Here is a 22,786-nt window from a genome sequence, read left to right as displayed (position 1 = left end):
AGCATGCAGAAAATCCAGAATAACTGGCTTTGCTTTATGCGCTGCCTCGCGCTGCTTACAGAGCCTCTCTCCAGGGGGTAGTGGTGATAATCTATCAGAGTCCCCCTGACACCCTCAACTCCACTCCTGCTGCACAACCAAATTCCTACTGGAACAAAGTGGTTTGGGCAATCTTGTTGCAGCCCAAACTCAGAGCTGTCTCCCCCAGGAAGAACGTTCCCATCACCATCACAGAGGAGGAAGCCAAGCCTCAGAGAGGTGAAGTCATTTGCTCCCAAGATCCCATAGCCAAGTGGTGGCAAAGTCAGGCTCACCAGCTCGCCACAGGGCTGTGCTTGGACTCTGCAATGGTTCAGCCCACCTGGACCATACCACCCCCCCCTCCACTCCACCCTGCAAGGTGGATCAACATCCAGATTTCTCTCTCACTCCAACCTGGGGACCCTTGTCTGATAGATGCCATCGCCTGTGACAACCTGGTGACATACACAGGCAAACTACCACTGACTTATGGCCCCCCCAAACTTAGTGTTCTGCCCACAGATCCAGAAACCTCAGCTGGCACTGCCCCCTTCAGGTCCCTACACGGGCACTGCCAAATAGTAATGTCTGTGATGGTGATGGAAACATTCTGTAGCTCGCTATCCAGTGTGATAGCCACTGGTCACAGGGGATAATTGATCACTTACTTGAAAGTGACCAGGTTGAGAAACTAATTTTGAAGGCATTGAATTTTAATTAACTTCAGGGTATATTTCAATCACCTTATGTGACGACTAGCTACAATATTGGCACAACCCTGGCCCCTCCGTTACTTAGATCCTATCCCAACACAGCTCAAAATCCCAGTGGATCCCTCCTTTCCAGCCTACTCCCATCCCACTCGGCGCCCCCTCAGCCAGGATTTTCAGCCTCCATGCCTTGCATATGCTGTTATAATGCTTGGTAAACCTCACCCCATTCCCACCCCACCACCTGCCTCATTGCTACTCCTACTCCAGGTCTCTGTTCAGATATCTCCTTCTCCCTGCCCCTCAGGCTGAGTGAGGCACCTCTTTGGGCTCTCCCAGCCCCCTGGGCTCCTCCATCCCAGTGCTGATCACCCTGGATCATCATTGCTTGGGGATGGGTCTGCTCCCCCCAACACAGACACTGAACTGTGAGCCCCGCTGGGGACTGAGGACAAAGCAAGAGGTGTCTCAATCACCACTGTGTCTGCAGCACCACTCAGCACAGTGCTGGGCACAGGGAGTGGGTGTTGGGATGAATGAATGAATGAATGAATGGCCACCTACTAGTAGACCTGATTCCTTCCTTGAGCTTTAGTTTCCTCATCTGTGAAATGGGCATAGTTATGTGTGGTAGACGTTGGATGAGGCAGTTGTGTTGGGCCTATCTGCAGGGACCTGCCTGGCCCAGGGGGATCATTCAACCAGAGGACACTAGGACTCCTGTCGTACTCCTGTCGTGCTCCTGTTGTGCTCCTGTTGTGCTCCTAACGGGTCACACCTCACACTGGGTGGGAAGAAGAGGTTGAAGGGGATTAAGGGAGGAGTCCACGGGGAAACCCCAGGAAGCTCCCCAGTCACCCTGATAAACTGGTTCAACCAGTATCTGCAGTCCATCCCGGAGAGCACAAGTGAAGCCTCTGGAGCCTGTGGAAAGGGGGTACTGGGGTTCGGCCAGTTTCAGCAATGTCTGGGAGGCACCCCAAAGATTCCCACTGAGCTGGCCCACTTCGCACAGCCAGGGCCCAGCCGTCCAGCCCTGTCGGTGTCTGCAGTGGCCCTTTGGCACCTCCACAAGACACCAAGATGGAGATTCCTGAGTGGGCCCAGCACTACTTCTCAAAGGGCCTCCTGCTCTCAGGTAAGGAGGAAACACACCCCAGGGCTGAGGGGAGAAGGTGGGACTCAGCCCAGGGGCTGAGGTCTCTTGGGAGAAAGGAAAGATTTGCCAGGGAAGAGGAGTAAGATTGGGGGTTGGAGAGGGTTGAGCTGTAGAATCACAGTGCCATATTCAATTTTACTTTGGAATTTTCTAGAATATCAGAACCATGAGGACAAGAATATTATCTGTTTGGGGATTTTTTTCGGGGGGGGTGTGTATTTTGTTCTTTTGTCCTATTTGCAATAACACATATGATCATCAAACTGCTGCTACAATGTTTACACCTGTTATTGCAAATTCAAACTCCAAGAACTATCCTGGGAATTGACTTAGGTCAGGCTCTGGCTGCCTGGTACAAGGCTGCGCCCACTACAGGCCAGGTTCAGCAACACAGGAGCCTTTCCTCAGATCATCACGAAGACAGGAATTTATTTGTATTTGTTTTCCTGCTATATCCCCAGTGCCTAAAAATCTAGGGAATTTTTTTTTTAAGATTTTATTTTATTTATTCATGAGAGACACACAGAGAGAATCAGAGACATAAGCAGAGGGAGAAGCAGGCTCCCTGCGGGGAGCCCGATGCAGGACTCGATCCGAAGACCTTGAGATCACAACCTGAGCCTAAGGCAGATGCTCAACCACTGAGCCATCCAGGTGCCCCTGAAATCTAGGGAATTTTAGACATATCATATACAATTGGTACTGTGGCATAAATAATATGTATTTCTGTAAGTATTGGTTACATGGATAAATGAATTAATTCAGAGAGTTCAACTGTTTAGAGGCAGACCACACAGCATCTTAGGGCAGAAAAATCTGCTGGACCAATGGGATGAGAAATCTGTGTCTTTCATATCTGGGTTTCCACTCCTGAACCCAGGGCAGACATCACTAATCAATCCCAGTCCTATTTCCAATAAACAGCACTCAGAGTCCTTGTCCCCAGATGAGGACATACAGGGAGAAAAATGCTATGGTTCCTGCCCAACATTTCTGATCTCAGGCCACCCTGTAACTCCCATAGCCTCAATCCTGGCCCTCTGGATCCCACAAGCTCTTGGGCTGCCCTACGCATCCAGAAGATTCCAGAGTATCCTCAAAAGGACCAGGACCTTCTCCTGTCTGTCCAGGGCATCCCAGGCAACTTTCAGGACTTCAACTGGTACCTGGGGGAGGAGACCAATGGTGGCACGATGTTATTCACCTACTTCCCCGATCTCCAGTGGCCCCAGAGGGACGGCAGTGCCATGGGACAGCATGACATCGTTGGCTTCCCCAATGGCTCCATGATGCTGCATCGTGTCCAGCCCACCGACAGTGGCACCTACCAGGTAGCTGTCAACATCAATCCTGCCTGGATCATGAGGGCCAAGACTGAGGTCCAGGTGGCCGGTGAGTGTTGTGCCACTGAGGGAGGGATGGGTTAGGCTAATGCACCCTGGAGGCTACCACAGGCCAGGACCTGTGCAAATACAACTTCCTTTGATTCTCTCATTCATCCATTCAACACAAACTGATGGAGCACCTCCTGGGTGCCAGGCCCTGAAGACATTGTGTGTATCCTCACATGCATCAACTGATAAAATATCCATTGAGTGTCAACCTTGTGCCAGACACTGAGCCAGACCCTGGAGAATGCACCATCTCATTTACTGCTCACAGGCATTAATTAAGGAAATACTGATCGAGCTCCCACTGCGTGCATGGGCCTAAGTGTTACACTGCATTTCTGTCTTCAAGTCCATTAAGTCAAGTATTTATTGATAAATCCACTCTGGGCCAAGTGCTAGACATAGGGTGATGGATAATAGCAGCTACCCTTTCTTGGGCATTTGTTACTTGGGCACACGCCCTCCAGAACATAGCTTCTCAACCTGGGCACCATTAACATCTTAGACTGGCTAATTCCATGTAGGTGGGGGCTGTTCTGGGCACTGTAGGATATTTAGCAGCATCCCTGGCCTCTACCCCCTAGATGCCTGTAGCATTCACCCAGTTGTGACAACCAAAATTGTCTCCAGACATTGCCAAATGTCACCCTCAGTTGAGAACCACTGCCCTATATTAATTCATGTGTATCTTAAAAAACAAACAAACAAACAGGTGAGGGACATCAGTCAGAAGAGCATGTGACTCTTGGTCTCTGGGTCGTGAGTTTGAGCCCCACACTGGGTATAGAGCTTACTTAAAAATAAATAAATAAACTTTAAAATTAAATGAGAGGTACCTGGGTGGCTCAGTCGGTTAAGCGTCAGACATCAGCTCAGGTTATGACTTTGGGGTCCTGGGATCAAGCCCCACATTGGGCTCCCTGCTCAGCAGGAGGTCTGCTTCTCCATCTCTCTCTGCCTCTCCCCTGCCTTGTGCGTGTATGCTCTCGCCCCCCCCAAATAAATAAATAAAATATTTAAAATTAAATTAAATTTAAAAACCCTATGAAATCTGATATGCCATTTACATCTCAATAGAGCTAGAGGAATAAAATAACTTCTCAACTCTCCCAGGCAGACTTGGTCATTAACCATCTGTGTCCCCAGAGGACTCTGGTCATCTCATTACCTCTGTGATTTTCATAATGTGCTCCGATGTGTCACATTCCAAACATGTCTCATGAGGAGAGTAATTCTTCAAAGCAAGAGAGTGAAAACATACTTGTGCCTTTTATCATCCGACATCTACCACAGCAGCGGGTGGACACAGTGGGTTCTTAGTTAATGTTTGTTGAATAAAGAAATGAACAAAAACTTTCTCTCTCTCTTTTTTTTTTTTTTTTTGAAGAGAGAGAGTGGAAGGAAGGCTAGAGGGAGGGGGAAAGGAGAAATCTCAAGCAGATCCCACCCTGAGTGTGAGGCCTGATTTGAGGCTCAATCTCACAACCCTGAGATCATCATGACCTGAGCTGAAATCAAGAGTCAGACACTTAACTGACTGAACCACCCAAGTGCCCCTGAGTGAAAACTTTCAAAACCAAAAACTCCATGAGGCAGGTACCATTATTGTCTTCATTTTAGAGCTGAGGAAACTGAGGCAGAGTGGAGTAGACCAAGGATTTGATCCCACAAAGTCACAACGGCAGTCTGGGAGCTTAATCATTTCCTCTCAAATCAGAGAAAAAGGGGTGGGGGGAATCTCCTTGCCTTCTTTCATACGTGGGATGCTGATAATGTGCATGTAAATAATAAAATAAGATCATATTTCAGAGACATTAACAATAGTTATAGCTAACACTACTTATATTAAATGCCTATTATATGCCCACTGTATGTATAATTCATTTAATCTTCACTGCAGTCCTGTAAGGTAGGTGATATTATTGGACTCATTTTATGGATGAGGAAACTAAGGCACAGAGAAGTTATGACTTGTCCAATAAAAAAAAAATTAGGGGGATCCCCGGGTGGCTCAGCGGTTTGGCACCTGCCTTCAGCCCAGGGCGTGATCCCGGGGTCCCTGGATTGAGTCCCACATCGGGCTCCTTGCATGGAGCCTGCTTCTCCCTCTGCCTGTGTCCCTGCCTCTCTCTCTCTCTCTCTCTCTCTCTCTCTCTCTGCCCCCCTGAGTCTCTCATGAATAAATGAATAAAATCTTTTTTAAAAAATTAAACAAGGTAATGTGACCTGGAATGAATGAGAGGTCATCATAGAGGCCTTGCCAAAAAAGTGACATTTGAGCAGAGGAAAGGAAGGGAGCCCTACAGATTTCTAAGGGATAGAGTTCCTCACAGAGGGAACAGCAAGTGCAAAGGCCCCGAGGCAAGACTAGCTTGGTGTGTTCAAAGCATATGGACAGAAGGATGCCATGGCTATAAGGCAGTGAGCAAGTTGGGCGTTAGGAGTTGAGGTCCGCGAGGCACACAGGGGCCAGGCTTGTCGGTTGTAGAGAGATTGAAAGAAGCCACTCGGGAGTTTAAAGCAGAGGACTGATCTGATTCACAGTTTAACCCAGCCACAGGTTAAGTATGGGCTGAATCTTGTCTATCCAGAAAGAAGCGGAGGCTCAGGTGGAAAAAGGCATGCCCCAACTATTAGGCATCCAGTCATCGAATCAGTGACAGGGTTGGGATTCAAGTGCAGGGCCGCCTGAATGAGACACGTAGCTGCCTCTGCAGATGCGGAGCTGCTCATTCACCCAGCCCTTCACCAAAGCTTCCCCCAAGTCCCTCTTCCTCAAGGCCACCTCTGTGTCTGGATTATACTGGGCAGTGCTAGGGACACAGTGCAGGCCGAGGCAGCCCTGGCCCTGCCCTGCAGGGGCTCACAGCCTGGCAGGAGAGATAGATATTAATGAATAATCACACACACACAACAGATCACTATGATCAGTGCAGGGACCATGAAGGAAAGGCACATACAGAGATGATGAGAGTGTAACTAGGGGTAGCAGGGAGGTTGCCCTGGGAAGGCACTCCTTCAACAAAGCTTGAAGGATGACCGGCAGTTCCAAGCAGAGGGGAAAGGAGCTTTGGGAGGTGTTTGGGCAGAGGGTTTGGTCTGTGCAAAGGGCCTGCAGGAAGCTGCAGGGCTCATGAACTGAGCTGGCAGGGGCCAGCATGACTGAGGCAGGAGAGCAGGAGGGGCATCCTCGGAGGCCAGTGCAGCAGGATGTATTCAAACCGAGGCTTGGGTTGTGAGGACAGAAGCTCTCTGCAACTGTCTCACGGTGTAGGGAGCCTTGTAGGGCCCCAGGGTAGCCCCCGGGATGTCGGCTCCAGGAGCCCTGGGTTCACAGCTGTCTCCTTGGAGCCTAGAACAGGGCCAGACACACTGTTGAATAAATGAATGGGTGGGGAGCCCAGCAGAGCTGGTGGGAAATAGTTGTCCAAAACACAAGGGCTCCCTCCTCCTCCTGGGGGTGCCATCTCTGGCCTCATCTCTGCTCAGGAGCTCCATTCTCCTCTTTGCGGCCAGGGTTTCCTGCCAGACCCTAACTGAGTGACAGCGCAGGCTTCTTTGCAGATTCTGAATCTCCTCTTGCAAAAGGCAGAGGTAGGAAGAGAGAAAGCTGAACAGAGAGACAGACAGACCAAGATAGAATTCTGGTTGGTCTGAGGTGCCTGGGTGGCTCAGTCGGTGGTTTTGGCTCAGGTCATGATCTAGGGGTTGTGGGATCAAGCCCCGAATTGGGCTCCACGCTCAGCAGGGTGTCTGCTTCTCCCTCTCCCTCTGCTCCCCTCCCCTCCGTCACCCCTGCTCATATTCTCTCTTATGCGCTCTCCCTCTCTCTCAAATAAATGAATAAATAAAATCTTTATAAATCATCATCATCATCATCATCATCATCATCATCTGGTTGCAGCCTGGTCTATAGCTTCCTTCCCCTTGAGTAAAGGGTCCACACCTTGTCCACGGGCATGGGATCAAGTTGGACAAACAAGATGATGGGGAGCCCAAGGCCAGGGGATTAGGGTGGGGAGGATGAAGAATTCAACACTTGCTCTCTCCATAATAATCATAACATTTTTATCTATTATGGTTTTGGTCACCGCTAATCCCCTAGTGCAGAGCAGTGCTTAGCACACATTAGGTACTGCGTAAATACTTGTAATTCCATCTCCCCTGTGTGAGCACTTACTGTATGCCAGGCACCTGTCAGCTGAGCGCTTTGCTGACCACACTTCATTCCCACTGCCACAGGAACCCTGTTGGGCCCTGGGATGATCCCCGTTTTACAGAGGGGCAAACAGAGACGCAGAGGGCCCACCACCATGCGGCTGGGGCAGGAACCAAGGCCCCAGCTGTGTCTGAGTCCATGTTCCTGGCCCTCCGCCACCTGGTTTTTTCTCAGCCCTGGTAGAATCCACTCCCTCCTGGGAAATGCCTTAGCTTCCAGAAGGCTGAACACAAACAGCAAGGAAGCAAAATGATTCAGCAAAAGGAAGAGCAAAGGAAAAGGCGGAGGGGATGAGGCATAGGCTGGGGTGGGTCCTCACGTCAGGAGGGGTCACCTCAGCAGCCAGGGCATTTCTATTTAAGGACTGCTGTGGCCCTAAATCCAGCCCCTGGCTTGAGGGGGGTGTGGACATGGCTGGGAACTTGTCCTGTGCCCTGGGTAATTCCCACACTTAACCTCTCTTAATCATGAGGGGTGTGGCCTTTAGTGGCTCAGATAGAAGGGGACACTGGAAAGCTGCATTCAGGGTCCCCTGGGTGGCTCAGTGGTTGAGTGTCTGCCTTCAGCCCAGGGCATGATCCCAGGCTCCTGGGATCGAGTCCCACGTCAGGGTCCCCGCAGGGAGTCTGCTTCTCCCTCTGCCTATGTCTCTGCCTCTCTTTGTGTGTGTTTCTCATGAATAAATAAATAAAATCTTTTTTTAAAAAAAGGAGGGGGAGCTGCACTCATTCAACAAACATCTTGAGTATCTCCTGTGTGCCAGGCACTGAGTTTAAGGAAGCAACAGACAAATCTCTGCCCTTTTGGGGTTTCTATGTTGGCGGGCATGTCCTCGATCAGGGACTGGGTCACCGGACAGTGTCCGAGAGAAAAAGAAGCAAAGAAAGCGAGTCTCTGGCAGGGCTCCCCAAGTAGAGGATTCAGAGGCTCCAGGCAGACTGAACACACAAGAAAGGCCCAGGACACCTAGGTCCCCAGCATACCAATGAGGAAAGAGGCTCAGCGAGACGGAGTCAGCTGCCCAAGGTCCCACAGCCAGTAGGCAGCCTAAAGCAGGCTCGAAACCAGAGATGGATCACAGTCATCGCCAGCTCGTGTCCCTTCCCCTGTAAACCCCGTCGTGGGGACTCGGGGCCTTCAAGCAACAGGCTTCTCCAAGCCCCCCAGGCCCTCTGACCCCAGGAAGTTCATTACAGAGCCCAGCTCCCCTTCACCGAACACATGCCAGGTGCTTCACACGCATTTCTCCTTTGAGTCTTCCCTGCCACCGCAAGATGATTCCCGTCCCACAGATGGAGAAACTGAGGCCCACAGCGGTTAGGTAACTTGCACAGGTCACTCAGCTAAGGGGCAGCAGGTGCAGGACTTGAACCCAGGCTGGCGGGCTCTGGAGTCCACACTTTTCGGACCTTATTCTGCTTCATCATGAACAACCACCATCGAGGACTAACTGGCTGGTGTCAGGATTTATGTGACCTCTAGTCAAATGGCCAAAGTTTTCCGAATTTGTTCCCCAAAGTAGCTGTAAAATGAGGGCAATTGCCCCTCCCGCCATGGATCGCTGTGAGGACCAACTGGGAAATCCAAGCGAAGTCGCTGTTTTTGAGGCCGTGGAAATCAACCAAGTCCAGCGCTGGCAATGAGGAAAGCAAAGGTGTTATGCTATATGTTGGCAAATTGAACTCCAATAAAAAGAATTTTTTTTAAAAAAGAGCCTTTTCAGCAAAGGCTATTTATTCAGAGCCTGCTGTAATAAGGGAGTCAACCAACCCCTATCACTTGCATTTAGGCAGAGACTCAAAGGCAGGCAGGTGGGGGGGGAAGCTTCCTAGTGGAAGAAAGAGAAGACTTCAGCTGTCTTCAGCTCCTCCTGATTGGAGGTTGTTGTCACGGGGCTAGGTGGGGTGCCTATTTGGCTTTCTCCTAAGTTAGAAGCAGGGACAAAGTTAGAAGCAGGGACAAAAATTAGGGAAGCAGTCGGTTATTAATCATGTCCTGGCCACTTAGGGCCAACTCGTACAGAAGCTACTGTTTCTTTTCCCGGACTGTCACTGGAGATAGCAATCTGGCTTCCCTGTAAGTCTGACTCAAAGCAGGCTGGCGTCACCAGCTGTTTGTGAGAGGGCTGGTCTTCCTGGCAGTTCACCATAGGTTGTGGACTGGAATTCTTTTTTTTTTTTTTTTAAGATTTTATTTATTTATTCATGAGAATAGAGAGAGAGGTAGAGACATAGGCAGAGGGGGAAGCAGGCTCCCTGCGCGGAGCCCAATGAGGGACTCAATCCCGGGACCTCCGGGGTCACAACCTGAGCCAAATGTGTCTAGATGTTCAACTGCTGAGCCACTCAGGCGTCCCTGGAATTCTATTTTTGTATACAGTTTGGTCATTGTCCACTGTGGTCTCTCGAAGCACTTTTTTTAAAGATTTTATATATTTTTTTTTATTCATGAGAGACACAGAAACGCAGAGACATAGGCAGAGGGAGAAACAGACTCCTCGAAAGGAGCCCAATACGAGACTGGATCCCAGGACCCCGGGATCACGACCTGAGCCGAAGGCAGACGCTCAACCACTGAACCACTCAGGCGTCCGTCTCGAAGCACTTTTTCAGATGTGTTTGTATCTAATCAAAGATACACATGGAGAAATATGATCCACGGAAGAAGACCCAGATGATTCTTTGTTGGGATAACTGAGTATAGATGGTCCCAGGGCCCAGAAAGAGAAAAGCCAAAAAGAAAACTTTCAGTCGTAGAAGAAATCAAATGTGGGGCTCCGTTCTGGTTACTTCTTGATACGGAACAAACTCAGTGGTATAGAACAATGACCATTTTATTATGTTCATGATTATTGGGATCGGGAATTCAGACAGGGCACAGCAGGGATGGCTTATCTGCTTCATGATGTCTGGGGCCTCAGATGAGAAGACTCAGAGGCTAAGACTGGCTCAAACGCTAGAAGCTGGAATCATCCAGAAGTGTCTTTAGGCAGATAGGTGGAGGCTCACCCTGACTGTGAGCTGGGAACTTAGCTGGGGCTATCCATTAGATCTTTGTCAGCTGGTCTCTCCAGTGTGACTGCTTGGGCTTCCTCACAACACAGAGCCTGGGTTCTTAGGGGGAGAGCAAGTATTCCAAAAAACCAAAGCAGAAACTCTATGGCTTCTTCTGACTTAGCCCTGAAAGTCACGCAGCATCACGTACATTGTATTCTTTGGATTACAAGTGAGTCACTAAGATTAGCCGAGATTCAAGGGAGGGGTCTTAGACCCTGCTACTACATTAGAGAACGGTAAGATCATATCACAGAAGAGATCCTGTCGCAATCGACTTTGAAAAAGACAGTGATTCACAGGCTCCCTCTTTTCAAGTTCACTGTTTATGATGAAAGTCAGAAAATATAAAAAATTCTAAAAAGAGGACACTTGATCGTGTGATTCAGGCAGGGTTCTTGCTACTGGAAAAGAAACTGCTTCTAGCTGATTTAAGCAGAAAAGTAGATTAAAGGATCCTGAACAATTCAAATATTCTCCAGGGTGGCAAGGAACCAAGCTTAGGAGGCACTGAATCCGGATCCTCAGTACATCAGAATAGAGCCTTATTTAGAAATAGCATCTTTTATTTTTTTAATATATATTTTTTATTGGAGTTCGATTTGCCAACATATAGTATAACACCCAGTGCTCATCCTCTCAAGTGCCCCCCTCAGTGCCCGTCACCCAGTCACCCCATCCTCCCGCTCACCTCCCCTTCCACTACCCCTTGTTCACTTCCCAGAGTTAGGAGTCTCTCATGTTTTGTCACCCTCTTTAATTTTTCCTGCTCATTTTCTCTCCTTTCCCCTATCATCCCTTTCACTATTTTTTATATTTGCCGTATGAGTGAAAGCATATAATGATTGTCCTCCAATTGACTTATTTCACTCAGCATAATACCCTCCAGTTTCATCCACGTCAAAACAAATGATGGGTATTTGTCGTTTCTAATGGCTGAGTAATATTCCATTGTATATATAGACCACATCTTCTTTATCCATTCATCTTTTGATGCAGTGAAAAACCGAGATACCTGCACCCCAATGTTTATAGCAGCAATGTCCACATAGCCAAACTGTGGAAGGAGCCTCGGTGTCTATTGAAAGATGAATAGAAATAGCATCTTTAGGGATGCCTGAGTGGCTCAGTGATTGAGCATTTTTCTTCAGCTCAGGTCATGATCCTGGAGTCCTGGGATCAAGTCCCACATCAGGCTCCCTGCAGAGATCCTGCTTCCCCCTCTTGCTTATGTTTCTGTCTCTCTCTCTCTCTCTGTGTGTGTGTGTCTCTCTCATGAATAAATAAATAAAATCTCTAAAAAGAAAGAAAAAGAAAGAAAGAAAGAAAGAAAGAAAGACCATCTTTATAGAGGCAATCAAGTTAAAATGAGATCGCTAGGCTCAGCCCTAATCCAATACTACTCGTATCCTTATAAAATGGGAAATTCAGACACAGAGTTTTGTATGTGAACTTGCTCAGGGTTCTGATGTCAGCAGCAACGTTCAACACTGTGCTCTAAGGCATCTTTGAACGAGCTGTCCATGTACGGAGGTGCAAAGGAGGCTGGGAAATGTCTTTATCTGGGGCAGGCTTGTGCCCAGTTCAAGTTCGGGGTTCTCTTTCCAAGAGAGAAGGAGGCATGATTAATGCCTTCAGGGTAGCAAGATGACTTTACGGTTCCCAAGGCTCACAAGCCCACGCTTCCAGACCAGGGTCCCTTCCTCCGACCCCCTCTGGACCACACCGCTTCACTTGCACTCTGCTTGGACCAACCTGAGCCAATTAGGAAGGCCAAAGGAATGCAAGAGCGCTGACTGGCTTAGGTCTGAGCGGCTGCCCTTCCTGATGTGGTGGCTGTGACAAGGGATGGATAAGCTAAGGGAGTCTACCCAGAGCTGGAGGCGGGATCCATCCCTCCCTGAACTCCTGGAGGCTTCACATGGTGGAGGGGTAGAAGGTTCCAGCTGAGGAGACACCCACATGTCTGTAGCTGCGGCACAGGGGTGCAGGAGCACCTGGCTCCCGAGATCCCAAACAGACCAAGTTTGGCCACTCTCTGCAGACAAAATCCAAAGGCAGAGAGAGGAGAGGTAGGAAAACAAAGGGATTTATTTATTTCAGTGAGGCCAACACCAGGAAGACAGCACACTAGCATCTCAAAGACTGTCTCCAAAGCACTGAAAATACATCTAGGTTTATATAAGGAAGATGTGAGACAAAGGTCAGGGATACGTGCAGGTGGGCAGTAAAGGTCAGGTCAATTGTTGTCTCGGGGTCAGTCAAGAGGGCTCTTGCTGGCTCAGAGCAGTCCCTACTGCTTGAAGGGGTAGTTTCCGCTCCCATCACAGGATGCCTTGCACACAGCATCTTTTGCATGAGTTAAGAGACAAGCTGGAAAGAACTTAACCAATTAACAAGTACAGACTAAGGTCAGAATGGAGGTAGTTGAAGTGCTCTTTCTTTCTTTCCTTCTTTCTTTCTTTTTTTCTTTCTTTCTTTCTCTTTCTTTCTTTCTTTCTTTCTTTCTTTCTTTCTTTCTTTCTTTCTTTCTTTCTTCTTTCTTTCTTTCTTTCTAAGATTTATTTATTTGAGAGAGAGAGAGCACGTGCATGCAAACAGAGGGAGGGGCAGAGGGAGAGAGAGAATCTCAAGCAGCACTGAGCAAAGGGGCCCAATGAGGGGCTCGATCTCATAACCCTGAGATCGTCTACGGCCATACCACCCTGAACGTGCCCGATCTTGTCTGATCTCATAACCCTGAGATCATGACCTGAGTCGAAATCAAGAGTCAACGCTTAACCGTCTGAGCCACCCAGGTGCCCCTGAAGTGCTCTTTCATGTCCAATCTACCAACATGAACCAATTAATTGCATAATTAAGCAAGTAAGCGGGATCCCTGGGTGGCGCAGCGGTTTAGCGCCTGCCTTTGGCCCAGGGCGCGATCCTGGAGACCCGGGATCAAGTCCCACGTCGGGCTCCTGGTGCATGGAGCCTGCTTCTCCCTCTGCCTATGTCTCTGCCTCTCTCTCCCTCTGTGTGTGACTATCATAAATAAATAAAAATTTAAAAAAAATTAAGCAAGTAAGCTATGAAGGAAATGCCTATCAGGAGTCTCCTTGGCCTGGGGTTGTCAGAGAAGGCTTCCAGAGGGAGCTGGGAGTGGAAAAGTGAGCAGGAGTTATATAGAGAGAGCATGCCAGCCAGAGGGAACAGCATGGGCAAAGGCTGGGCAGCCCCAGACAGCGAGGAAGGGAGCTGTGGGTGATGGAACTGCATGGGTGGACAGGGCAGCAGGGGCCAGAGCAAGAAGATGCAGGAGAAGGGGCTCTGGATGATGTAAGAAGATGAGGCAACAGGGCCTGGGTGGAGAGGACAGGAACCGGGGGACCCTTTGAGTCAGCTGACCTGGCCTCAGCCCCACCCCACCTCCTGAGTCATTCACAGAAGCCACTGGAATTCCACTTGCTGTTGTGAAAGTCAAAAAGGAAGGAGGTGGGGGCGCCTGGCTGGCTCAGTCGGTAGAGCATGCAATTCTTGATCTCTGGGGCTTGAACTCAAGAGAGTTGCGTGTGAGGCTACTTAAGAATTAATTAATTAGGGGATCCCTGGGTGGCGCAGCGGTTTGGTGCCTGCCTTTGGCCCAGGGCGCGATCCTGGAGACCCGGGATCGAATCCCACGTCAGGCTCCCGGTGCATGGAGCCTGCTTCTCCCTCTGCCTGTGTCTCTGCCTCTCTCTCTCTCTGTAACTATCATAAATAAATAAAAATTAAAAAAAAAAGAATTAATTAATTAGTTAATTAATTAATTAAAAAGGTAGAAGATGCGAAAGCTGCTAAGTTCCAGTGTCTGGAAGAGGGCCTGCCTTCTATCTTCTGCCCAAATGCAACCTCTCGGGGCCTTAGTGTATCTGCAGAACGGGCCTGACTTAACCACCTCCCCAGGCCAGGGGGGCAAGGACCACATATGCCCAGACACAACCTATCTTCTTCCTCCCAGTGAGAAAAATACATTTTAAAACGGGTTTTGGACACTCTGAACAGATAAACTTTTAGGGAAATGGATGAAATAGGCGAATATTGAGTGATTTAATTATATACACACACAAATACATATATATGTGTGTATGTATGTATATATGGTGACACTCTAGTCCATTTGGAAATGATGGTCTACACTCCAGTCACGCAGAGCCTGATACAGTTCCTTCCCATCCTTCAAGGGTTCGTGGGACACAGGCCCCTCTTTTGGAAGCTACACAGAGTGGTCCTCAGGAGCTCAGGTGGCCCAGTTGTGATCCTAGCATTCATTGCACCTGGTGTGAGCCCTTGGGCAGGTTAGCTCACCTCTCCATGCCTCATTTACTCATCTTTTAAATGGCATAGATCTTACTTTGTTGGATAATTGAAAGAACAGTGTGTGTGTGTGCGCGCATTCAATCTTCACAACAACTCTACAAGGTAGATACTCTTATCATCCCCATTTCACAAATGGGAAGAGGCACAGCGAGTTTGAGTCATCTGCCCATGTACCCCAGCATTTTGACCTCAGAGTCTACAAGTTTAGCTGCCAAGAAAGGTTGGGATATAACAGGTGTTCAGCATGATATGAAAGACTGGAGGTCCTCATGGTGGGGGTAGGAAGTCAGGTAGGCTCCATTCCAAACCTGGCAGGTGGGGTTTGAGAACCCCACACATCAAGATCCTTTGTCCCCCCACAAAACAGAGGACATCCCCTAAAAGAATGGAGGTGTCTATCAACTAAGTTGAGAAAAAGCAGGCAGGTGGGGTGAGGTGGGGGGATGTGTCAGGAAGCAGATTTCAGGTTTGCCAAAGATGGTAGGAAATCTTAGGGAAGCAGAGATTTTGAGGTGGGGAGAGCCAAGGAGTTCCATCTGGGGGCGCTGAGTTTTACGTGCAGCAGAATCAACTAGACAGGTGGATGCTCAGCTCTGAAAAGCAGGAGAAAGCTCTAGGCTGGGGACAGGAAACTGCACATCAGTGCTCTATGGACAGTCACTGATGCAGGGGGGAGGGGCGTGGGGAGGCCCTCCCAGGACATCTCACAGGCTTCTCTCTCTCTCTCTTTCTCTCTCTCTCTCTCTCTCCCTCTCCCTCATACCCCTCAGAAGAGCATAAGGAGCTGCCCATCATACACCTGCCCGTGAGTGCTGGGATCATGGCTGCCATCATAATTGGGTCCCTCTCTGCCGGGTCCCTCTTCATCTGCTGCATTGCCCATCTCCTGTTAACAGGAGGCTGGAGGGGCCAGAGCCACAGGTACAGGGGCCCAGCCTCTCTGTCCCTCTGTCTTCTTCCCCACCTCTTGCATCCCACTGATTGATTCTTCTGGGAGTCATGTCCTCTGACTCATACACAATCTCATCAAATCTCAGAACTCTTTTTTTTTTTTTTTTAAAGAAGCAGTTTCTTTTTATTTATTTATTTATGTCACACACAGAGAGAGAGGCAGAGACACAGGCAGAGGGAGAAGCAGGCTCCATGCACCGGGAGCCCGACGTGGGATTCAATCCCGGGTCTCCAGGATCGCGCCCTGGGCCAAAGGCAGGCGCCAAACTACTGCGCCACCCAGGGATCCCCAAATCTCAGAACTCTTGAGGTGAAAAAGATCTTTCTATCCTATATTAGGCAGAATTTGCCCTGCGAGAGGCAGAAACCCTACCTTCAAATGGGCTTACAAAGAATTAAAAGGTTTTTGGGGGTCCTATATGAGCTTCAGGTATGGCTGGATCCAAGAACTCGATTTTGGCAAGAGGTTTTTCCATATACCTCTCAACTCTGCCTTTCTCAGTGGTGGCTTCATTCTCAGGAAGGACCTTCCCTTTTGGTGTGATGAGATAGCACCCAGGGGCCCCAGGCTTATATCCCATCAGCTCAGCGGCCACAGAGAGAAGACCACACCTAGCTCCTGACACCTCCAGCAAAAGCCCCGGGGCTGCTTCTCCCCAGCTTAACTCAAATCACATGTCCTATGAGGACCAACCACTGTAGCCAGGCGCTCGAATGTCCCAATTGGCCAAATCTGGGTTATTTGCGCAGCTCTGGAGTCAGAGGACCAACCCAGCTCCATGTGACTAGATGGATTCAGAGTGGGGAAGGGTTCCCTACCTGCCCTCCCCCCAAAAAAACAGACGTTATTACAAAAGAAGCAGGGTGGACAGGTGGGCAGGTAAAGGCATCAGATGGTGCCCACTTCTGTATGGAGGAGAGAGGCTGGGGCCTGTTTTCCCAGGAGACAATCTATTCCTATTTGCCGCAGTGATGTCATGTACTTTTTTTTTTTAATTTTTTTTTGTTTGTTTGTTTTTGTACTTTTTAAATAAAGGTATTCAAATGAGCTGATTCAAAGAGAAATATCAAGGAAATCGTGAGACAGGTGGATAGAGCAGAATCATTTGGATGGTCTGTATCAACAGTGACATTAGGGAAACATTACTCATTGGCATATGGCAGCAGCTGGGGAAACTGAGGAAGGACTCTGGGGCCAGGGATTATGGGAGAAGAGGTGGGGATAGGGTAGGTCTTGTCCTAACTCGCTCTGAAGCAGGGACCATCTCACTCTCTGATGGACTGATGGGCTTTTCCAGCTTCTCTTAAGTCTCTCTCCACCCACCCAAGCCTCTTACTACCCTAATATTGGTTCTCTCCATATGTCCCCAGGATGACACCCACAGAGAAGCCAGAGGCGCGCCCCAACCTCAATGCTGGTAAGTAAGCCAGGGGTCCCGGTGGCTACTGGCCCTCCTCCGGGCTCCTTCCTCTTCACCCCATCAGCCACACACACCCTCCCCCTCCTCTGCTGGGGACCTCCCAATCACTTCACCCCAAACCTGCTTTTCCTCCTCTTCTCAGTGGCTGGCACATCTAGTCCTGGCTGTTCCACTCCTGGGGCACCACACCTGGCCCAGGCTGGCCTCCCGGCCTCCAGGCTGGCCTCCACCCCACCCCCGGGCAGGGTGCTTCTAAAACTCTCACCCTGTCACTCCTCGGCTCAAAGGCCCTCCATAGCTCTTCCCCACCAGGGTCCGTAGGACAGGGTCAGCCTCCTTTACACGTCTCTCCAGACCCCTGCAAACTGATCGCCACTGTCTTTCCTGGCTTCATCTCCCACGTGTAACATTCCTGCCCTGCCCTTAAAAACAAAACAAATAAACAATATAAAACAATAAACAAATAAACAATATAAAACAAATTGAATATATATATATAATCCAGACAGGCCCAACGTGTCACAGCTCCTCAGCCATGGCAGGCTATCTCCCGCCAGCCACTCATGCCTGCTTTTGCGTAGCTCTCACTTCTCTTTCCAGTCTTGGCTGTCCCCTCCTCCAGGAAGTCCTCCCTGATCCCCCTTCCGGGAACCCTCGGGGCTCCCCCACTCACCCCTACCCACTCTGGGTTATCCCTATCTGGGGACAGATCTGTCTCCCCCACTGGACTGGGAGCCCCAGGAGGGCAGGGTCCCCAGCACAGGGCTGGGCAAGACAGGGATTTGCACAAGTGTTAGCTGAGTAAATGAGTGCTGACAGCAGCCAGCAGGGTCCTGTGGGACCTGCCAGCCAGTTCCTCCCTTGTCCCCTGCTTCAGGTGACCAGCACATCTATGAGGTGATGCCGTCTCCGACCCACCTGGTGTCTCCCCTCGGGGGCACAGCGTCCATGAACAACACCATGGTGAGCCCCCACCTGTCCCCCAAAGCCCCCTGGTGGCTCCCCTGGGGGTTCACTGTGGCATCTGGCACCTTGTCCCCCACTGCAAGAACACGACTCTGTGGGATGCTCCCTACTTTTTTTTTTTTTTTTTTTAAGATTTTACTTATTTATTTGAGAGAGAGAGAGAGAGCACAAGTAGGCAGAGTGGCATAGAGAGGGAGAAGCAGACACATGCTGAGCACGGAGCCCCATGCGGGGCTTGATCCCAGGACCCTGAGATCATGAGCTGAGCTGAAGGCAGATGCCCAACCGACTGAGCAACCCGGGTGTCCCCGGGATGCTCCCTACTTTAAAGCCACCAGGAAGAGAGTCTGGGAAGACACAACATAGAGCCTTTGTCTCTGGGGCATGGAGGCTGAGGGTGGGGGTGGGGAGGGCTCTATTTTCCCTCTTCCGCTTGTCTGTAGTTTCTCCATGGGGCGGATACGGGTGGGAAGGGATGATAAGAAGAATTCTATTGGGAGGCCTGGGTGGCTTAGCCATAGAGTGTAATCCTGAAGCCCTGGGATCGAGAGTCCCAACTCCGGCTCCCTGCATGGAGCCTGCTTCTCCCTCTGCCTGTGTCTCCGCCTTTCTCTCTCTCTCTGTGTGTCTCTCATGAATAAATAAATAAAATCTTAAAAAAAAAAGTAGAAGACGAAGAATTCAATTGAATAAGAGGAAAAATGTCAAAAGCCTAAACTAAAAGTGTGGAGCCACAGGTGTGGACGGGAGGCGGGGTGTGAAGGCCGTCATAGTCAGGACACCCAGGAAGGGGCGAGGCGGATTTGGAATCCAGGTCGGGCCTGACACCCAAGGCCAAAGGTTGGAGGGTGTGGGAGTGCCAGGGCCCCCCTCACCAGTGCTCTTCCCTTGCAGCCCCTGCCCCAGCAGCAGCCGGAGCCAGAGAACCACCCCTACCAGGTGTGGAGCTGGGAAGGGGGGTTGGGGGAAGGGCGGCTCCTGACAGTGGGCGGGAGGGGGGGCGGCGGGGCCATCCTCACCTAACTGCCACCTGCTCTCAAGTCTCTAGCTCCCCGGAACACAGTCCAGCCCCTCCCTTCCTGGGGTTACACTTCCCTCCTTCTTAGAAGGATTCCAAGACTGCAAATTTGCGCAGGAGGAAATGAAGCTGGGAGAGGGAAGGGTGGCGCCCAGGGTCACACAACAGGTCAGAGCCCAAGTCGACCCCACTTAAGGGACCTATTCCTGGGCCTGGGCCCCAGCCCCTCTCTGTCCCCTCCCATCTGCCCCTAGATCTCTGTGTCCATGTGTCTCTCTACATTTCTCTGTACATGGCTCTACACCTCTCAGGATGGCTCCCACTCTTGCTGTCATTCTCTGGCTCCCTATGTCCTTTTCTCTCTCTCTCTCTCTGTCCCTCTCTCCTTTTCTCTGCCCTGTCCCTCCTGTCTTTTCATCTCTGTCATTCCGTGCCCACCCCTTTCTCTGGGTCTCCACGGCCTGGTGCCTCCGCCTCTTGCACACCTCTCTCCTTCTTGCTCTTCCCTCTCTCCAGCTGTGTTCTCCCCGTGTGCCTCAGGCTCCGCCTGGCTCCCCCGACCCCGACTCTGACCCCCACCCAGGATCCCTCTCTTTTTCTCCCCGCCAGGACCTGCTGAACCCCGACCCTGACCCCTACTGCCAGCTCACGCCAACCCACTGAAGAGGTCCCAGGCCCCTGAAAGAACGAAAGCCTCAGCCCTCCCCTGAGGGCTTGGTGCCCACAGAAAAGCCACACCACAGACCCCACAGGACCAGGCCACCACACCTGTGGGGCCGACTCAAATGAAGACTCAGTATGGCATCAGGCAGGGGGCATGGGGGGGCAAGAGATCATGATGGGCCCAGCTCCTCTCTGACCCTCTGAGTTTATAACCTGCTCTCAGGGCTGGTCTGTCTAGCAACCTGGCCTGGGCCATGTGCCTGGGAAAGGCAGGCTCTTGCCTTCTCCTAACCCAAGGATCCTCACACACACTGGATGTTTGGGGGTGCGGAGAGTGGACTCAGGCCTGCCTCAAGCCAGACCTCACAGGCTCCTACTTGCTGGGCTGCTGTTGGCCCACAACACCCCACTCCTGCTCCCTGGTTGTCCTAGGAGCTCCTTCTGCTGGGGTCAAGGCAGCCCCCGGACACACAGCCCCAAACAATAAGGCATATGGCAGGGACGGCTGGCCTTCCAGGCCTGTGGCCCCCGATGCAGAACTGGCCGGTTACCACAGCTGTCGGACCCCTTCCCTGCTCCGGCAGGGCCAATCCAGTCCCTCTCGAGATCTGGTCTCTCAGAACCTGTGGCCAGTTTCTGCCTATTGCCTGGGACTCTGAATCTTACCAAGGCCCTCAGGCAGCAGTTCTCTTCCCTACCCCCACCCAAAACCCCGGTCCCAAATGTAAGCCCCATCTGTCGCCCCTTAATTTAATTACTTAATTTAATCACTCATTCAACAATAAATAAACTGTGTGTTATGCACAGTTCTGGACTCTGCGGCTTTGGGAGGAAACAAAACAGACAAAACCTTCTGTTCTCCTAGAGGGGCGCTATGGCGGAGGAGAGAGTCAGCAAAGTAACTAATATGCGTGGTGTGCTGGATGGTGATAAGAAGAGAAGGGGAAATGAGGAAAGAAGAGGGTTGGAAGTGTGGAGGGACTGTGATTTTCAATAGGAAGGTCAGAGAAGGCCTCGAAGAGAAGGTGACGATGAGCAAAGACCTAAAGGAGGAAAGAGAGGAATGTAGGGATCTGGAGGGAGAGCATTCCAGGCAGAGGAAGCAGCAAGTGCAAAGGCCCTGAGGTAGGAGTATGCCTGGGGAGTTCAAGGAGCAGCAAAGAGGCCAGGGTGGTGGGAGCAGAGGAAGGAAAAGGGAAAGAATGAGGGTGAGGTCAGGGAGATGAGGAGCAGCAGATAGTGCAGGGCACAGGGCCCCCCATCTAAGGCACAGCAGGCTGTCGCTTTTGCTCTGGAAGCTGAAAAAAAGACCATGTCGTAGGCTGAATAAAGTTGTCTATGTGCTAATGCCCTGTGAATGTTACCTTACATGGCAAAAGGGCCTTGGCAGGTATGACTGGGTTAAGGATCCTGAGATGGGATCCTGAGATGGTTATCCATGATCCTGGACGATCTCACTGGGCCTGAAATATAATCACAAGGGTCCTTCTGAAAGGGACCCAGGAGGAGAGAGAGTCAGGGAAGGAGTTGTAAGAAAGGAGGTAGAGATTGGAGTGATACAGGCCTTTGAAGATGGAGGAAGGGCCCAGAAGCCAAGACCCCACAGAGTCAGAGGGACGTGATGGGAGGAAGATTTCTGGGGACCCTTGCTGGCGTGGCAGACAAAAAGAGGCCACCAGCAGAGCCCAGAAACTCTGAACACAATCGCAAGAACACAGATTCTCCCCTAGAACCTCCAGAAAGCAACCCAGCCCCGCCACCACCTTGGTTTTGGCCCAGTGAGACCCATTTCAGACTTCTGACCTCCAGAACTGTAAGCGAATAAATTCCTATTATGTGAAACCACTACATTTATGCCAGTTGGTTACAGCAGCCGCGGGAAATTAACATAGAGGATGAGAAAGAATTCGCTGGAAGGGAAGTTGCGTCTCTTCCTGACTCAATATGCAAATACTCCCCGCTTAAGGATTTCTCCATCCCCAGATCTCTCAGGACACCCCAATCCTCTGGGCCGCTGATCCCCTGCTGCTGACCAGGTCACAGCAGGGTCAGCCCCAGCACTGGCTGTCAGGTGCAGAGTATGTGGGGGGACCCCATGCCTGCCTTCCTCTCCTCTTTTCTAGCAACCCCTGTCAAACCCCAATATCTGTTCTCTCCTTTTCCTCAGTAATAGGGTTTTGAACCAAGTGTATAAAAACTACATTTCCTGCTGAGCATTAAAAACTACATTTCCCAGAATGCCTTGCAGCTCGATGCGGCCATGTGACTAATTCCTGGCCAATGGGATGCGAGCAGAAATGATAGCGTCACACAGTCCCTCAAATACATCCCTAAAGGGAGAGCACTGGGGTCACCAGTGAGGTCTTCTTCTTCACCGCTACAAAACCAGGCGTAAGCATAAGCATGACTGACGGTAGCAACAGCTCCAGTAAACAGAGCCGGGCCTCTGTGTCTTTACTTGTCTGAACTTCTCAAATTCTCAGAATAGCCTTGGGAGGCTGGGACTGTCTATTCCCATTTTGCAGATGGAGAAATGGAGGCCCAGAGAAGGGAAGTGACTGTCCCAAGGTCACACACCATGTATAAAGAAAGGCCAGTGTTTGGGTCAGGATGAGCTGGGTTAGGCTGCAGTAACAAACAACCCCACCATCTCCGTGCCTTAAAATAGCAACGGTGGTTTATTTCTTGCTCGGGCTTCACGGTGGTCTCAGTGCAGAGGGCATGCCCAGAGTCAGGAGAGCTCGGCTTCACATCTCCTCATTCAGGAACCAGGCTCTCACAGTCGGTCACTGTGCCGGAAAAGGGAGGGGACACGGCAAAGCAGACTTTTAAAGGCTTTCACCCAGAAGTGACACTCCCACTCACAGCTCGTTGGC

General features: G+C 50.5%; 1 protein-coding gene and 1 non-coding gene across 2 annotated transcripts; one reads left to right on the top strand and one right to left on the bottom strand.

Annotated features, from left to right (window-relative positions):
* The first annotated feature begins 66 nt into the window (after nucleotides 1–66).
* Nucleotides 67–20,648, top strand: CEACAM19 (CEA cell adhesion molecule 19). Its single transcript, XM_038525550.1, is given in 8 exon segments — nucleotides 67–1,869; nucleotides 2,915–2,941; nucleotides 2,944–3,282; nucleotides 15,662–15,812; nucleotides 17,214–17,260; nucleotides 18,141–18,226; nucleotides 19,124–19,168; nucleotides 19,857–20,648. Coding segments are annotated over 8 exon segments (804 nt in total). The 5' UTR covers nucleotides 67–1,814; the 3' UTR covers nucleotides 19,911–20,648.
* On the bottom strand, nucleotides 2,122–2,303 carry LOC119869911. Its single transcript, XR_005354894.1, has one exon.
* Nucleotides 20,649–22,786: the final 2,138 nt, after the last annotated feature.

The sequence above is a fragment of the Canis lupus genome, chromosome 1 (assembly GCF_011100685.1).
Source record: "Canis lupus familiaris isolate Mischka breed German Shepherd chromosome 1, alternate assembly UU_Cfam_GSD_1.0, whole genome shotgun sequence".
Taxonomy (NCBI): Eukaryota; Metazoa; Chordata; class Mammalia; order Carnivora; family Canidae; genus Canis; species Canis lupus.
This window is presented reverse-complemented; position numbering and strand designations above follow the sequence as displayed.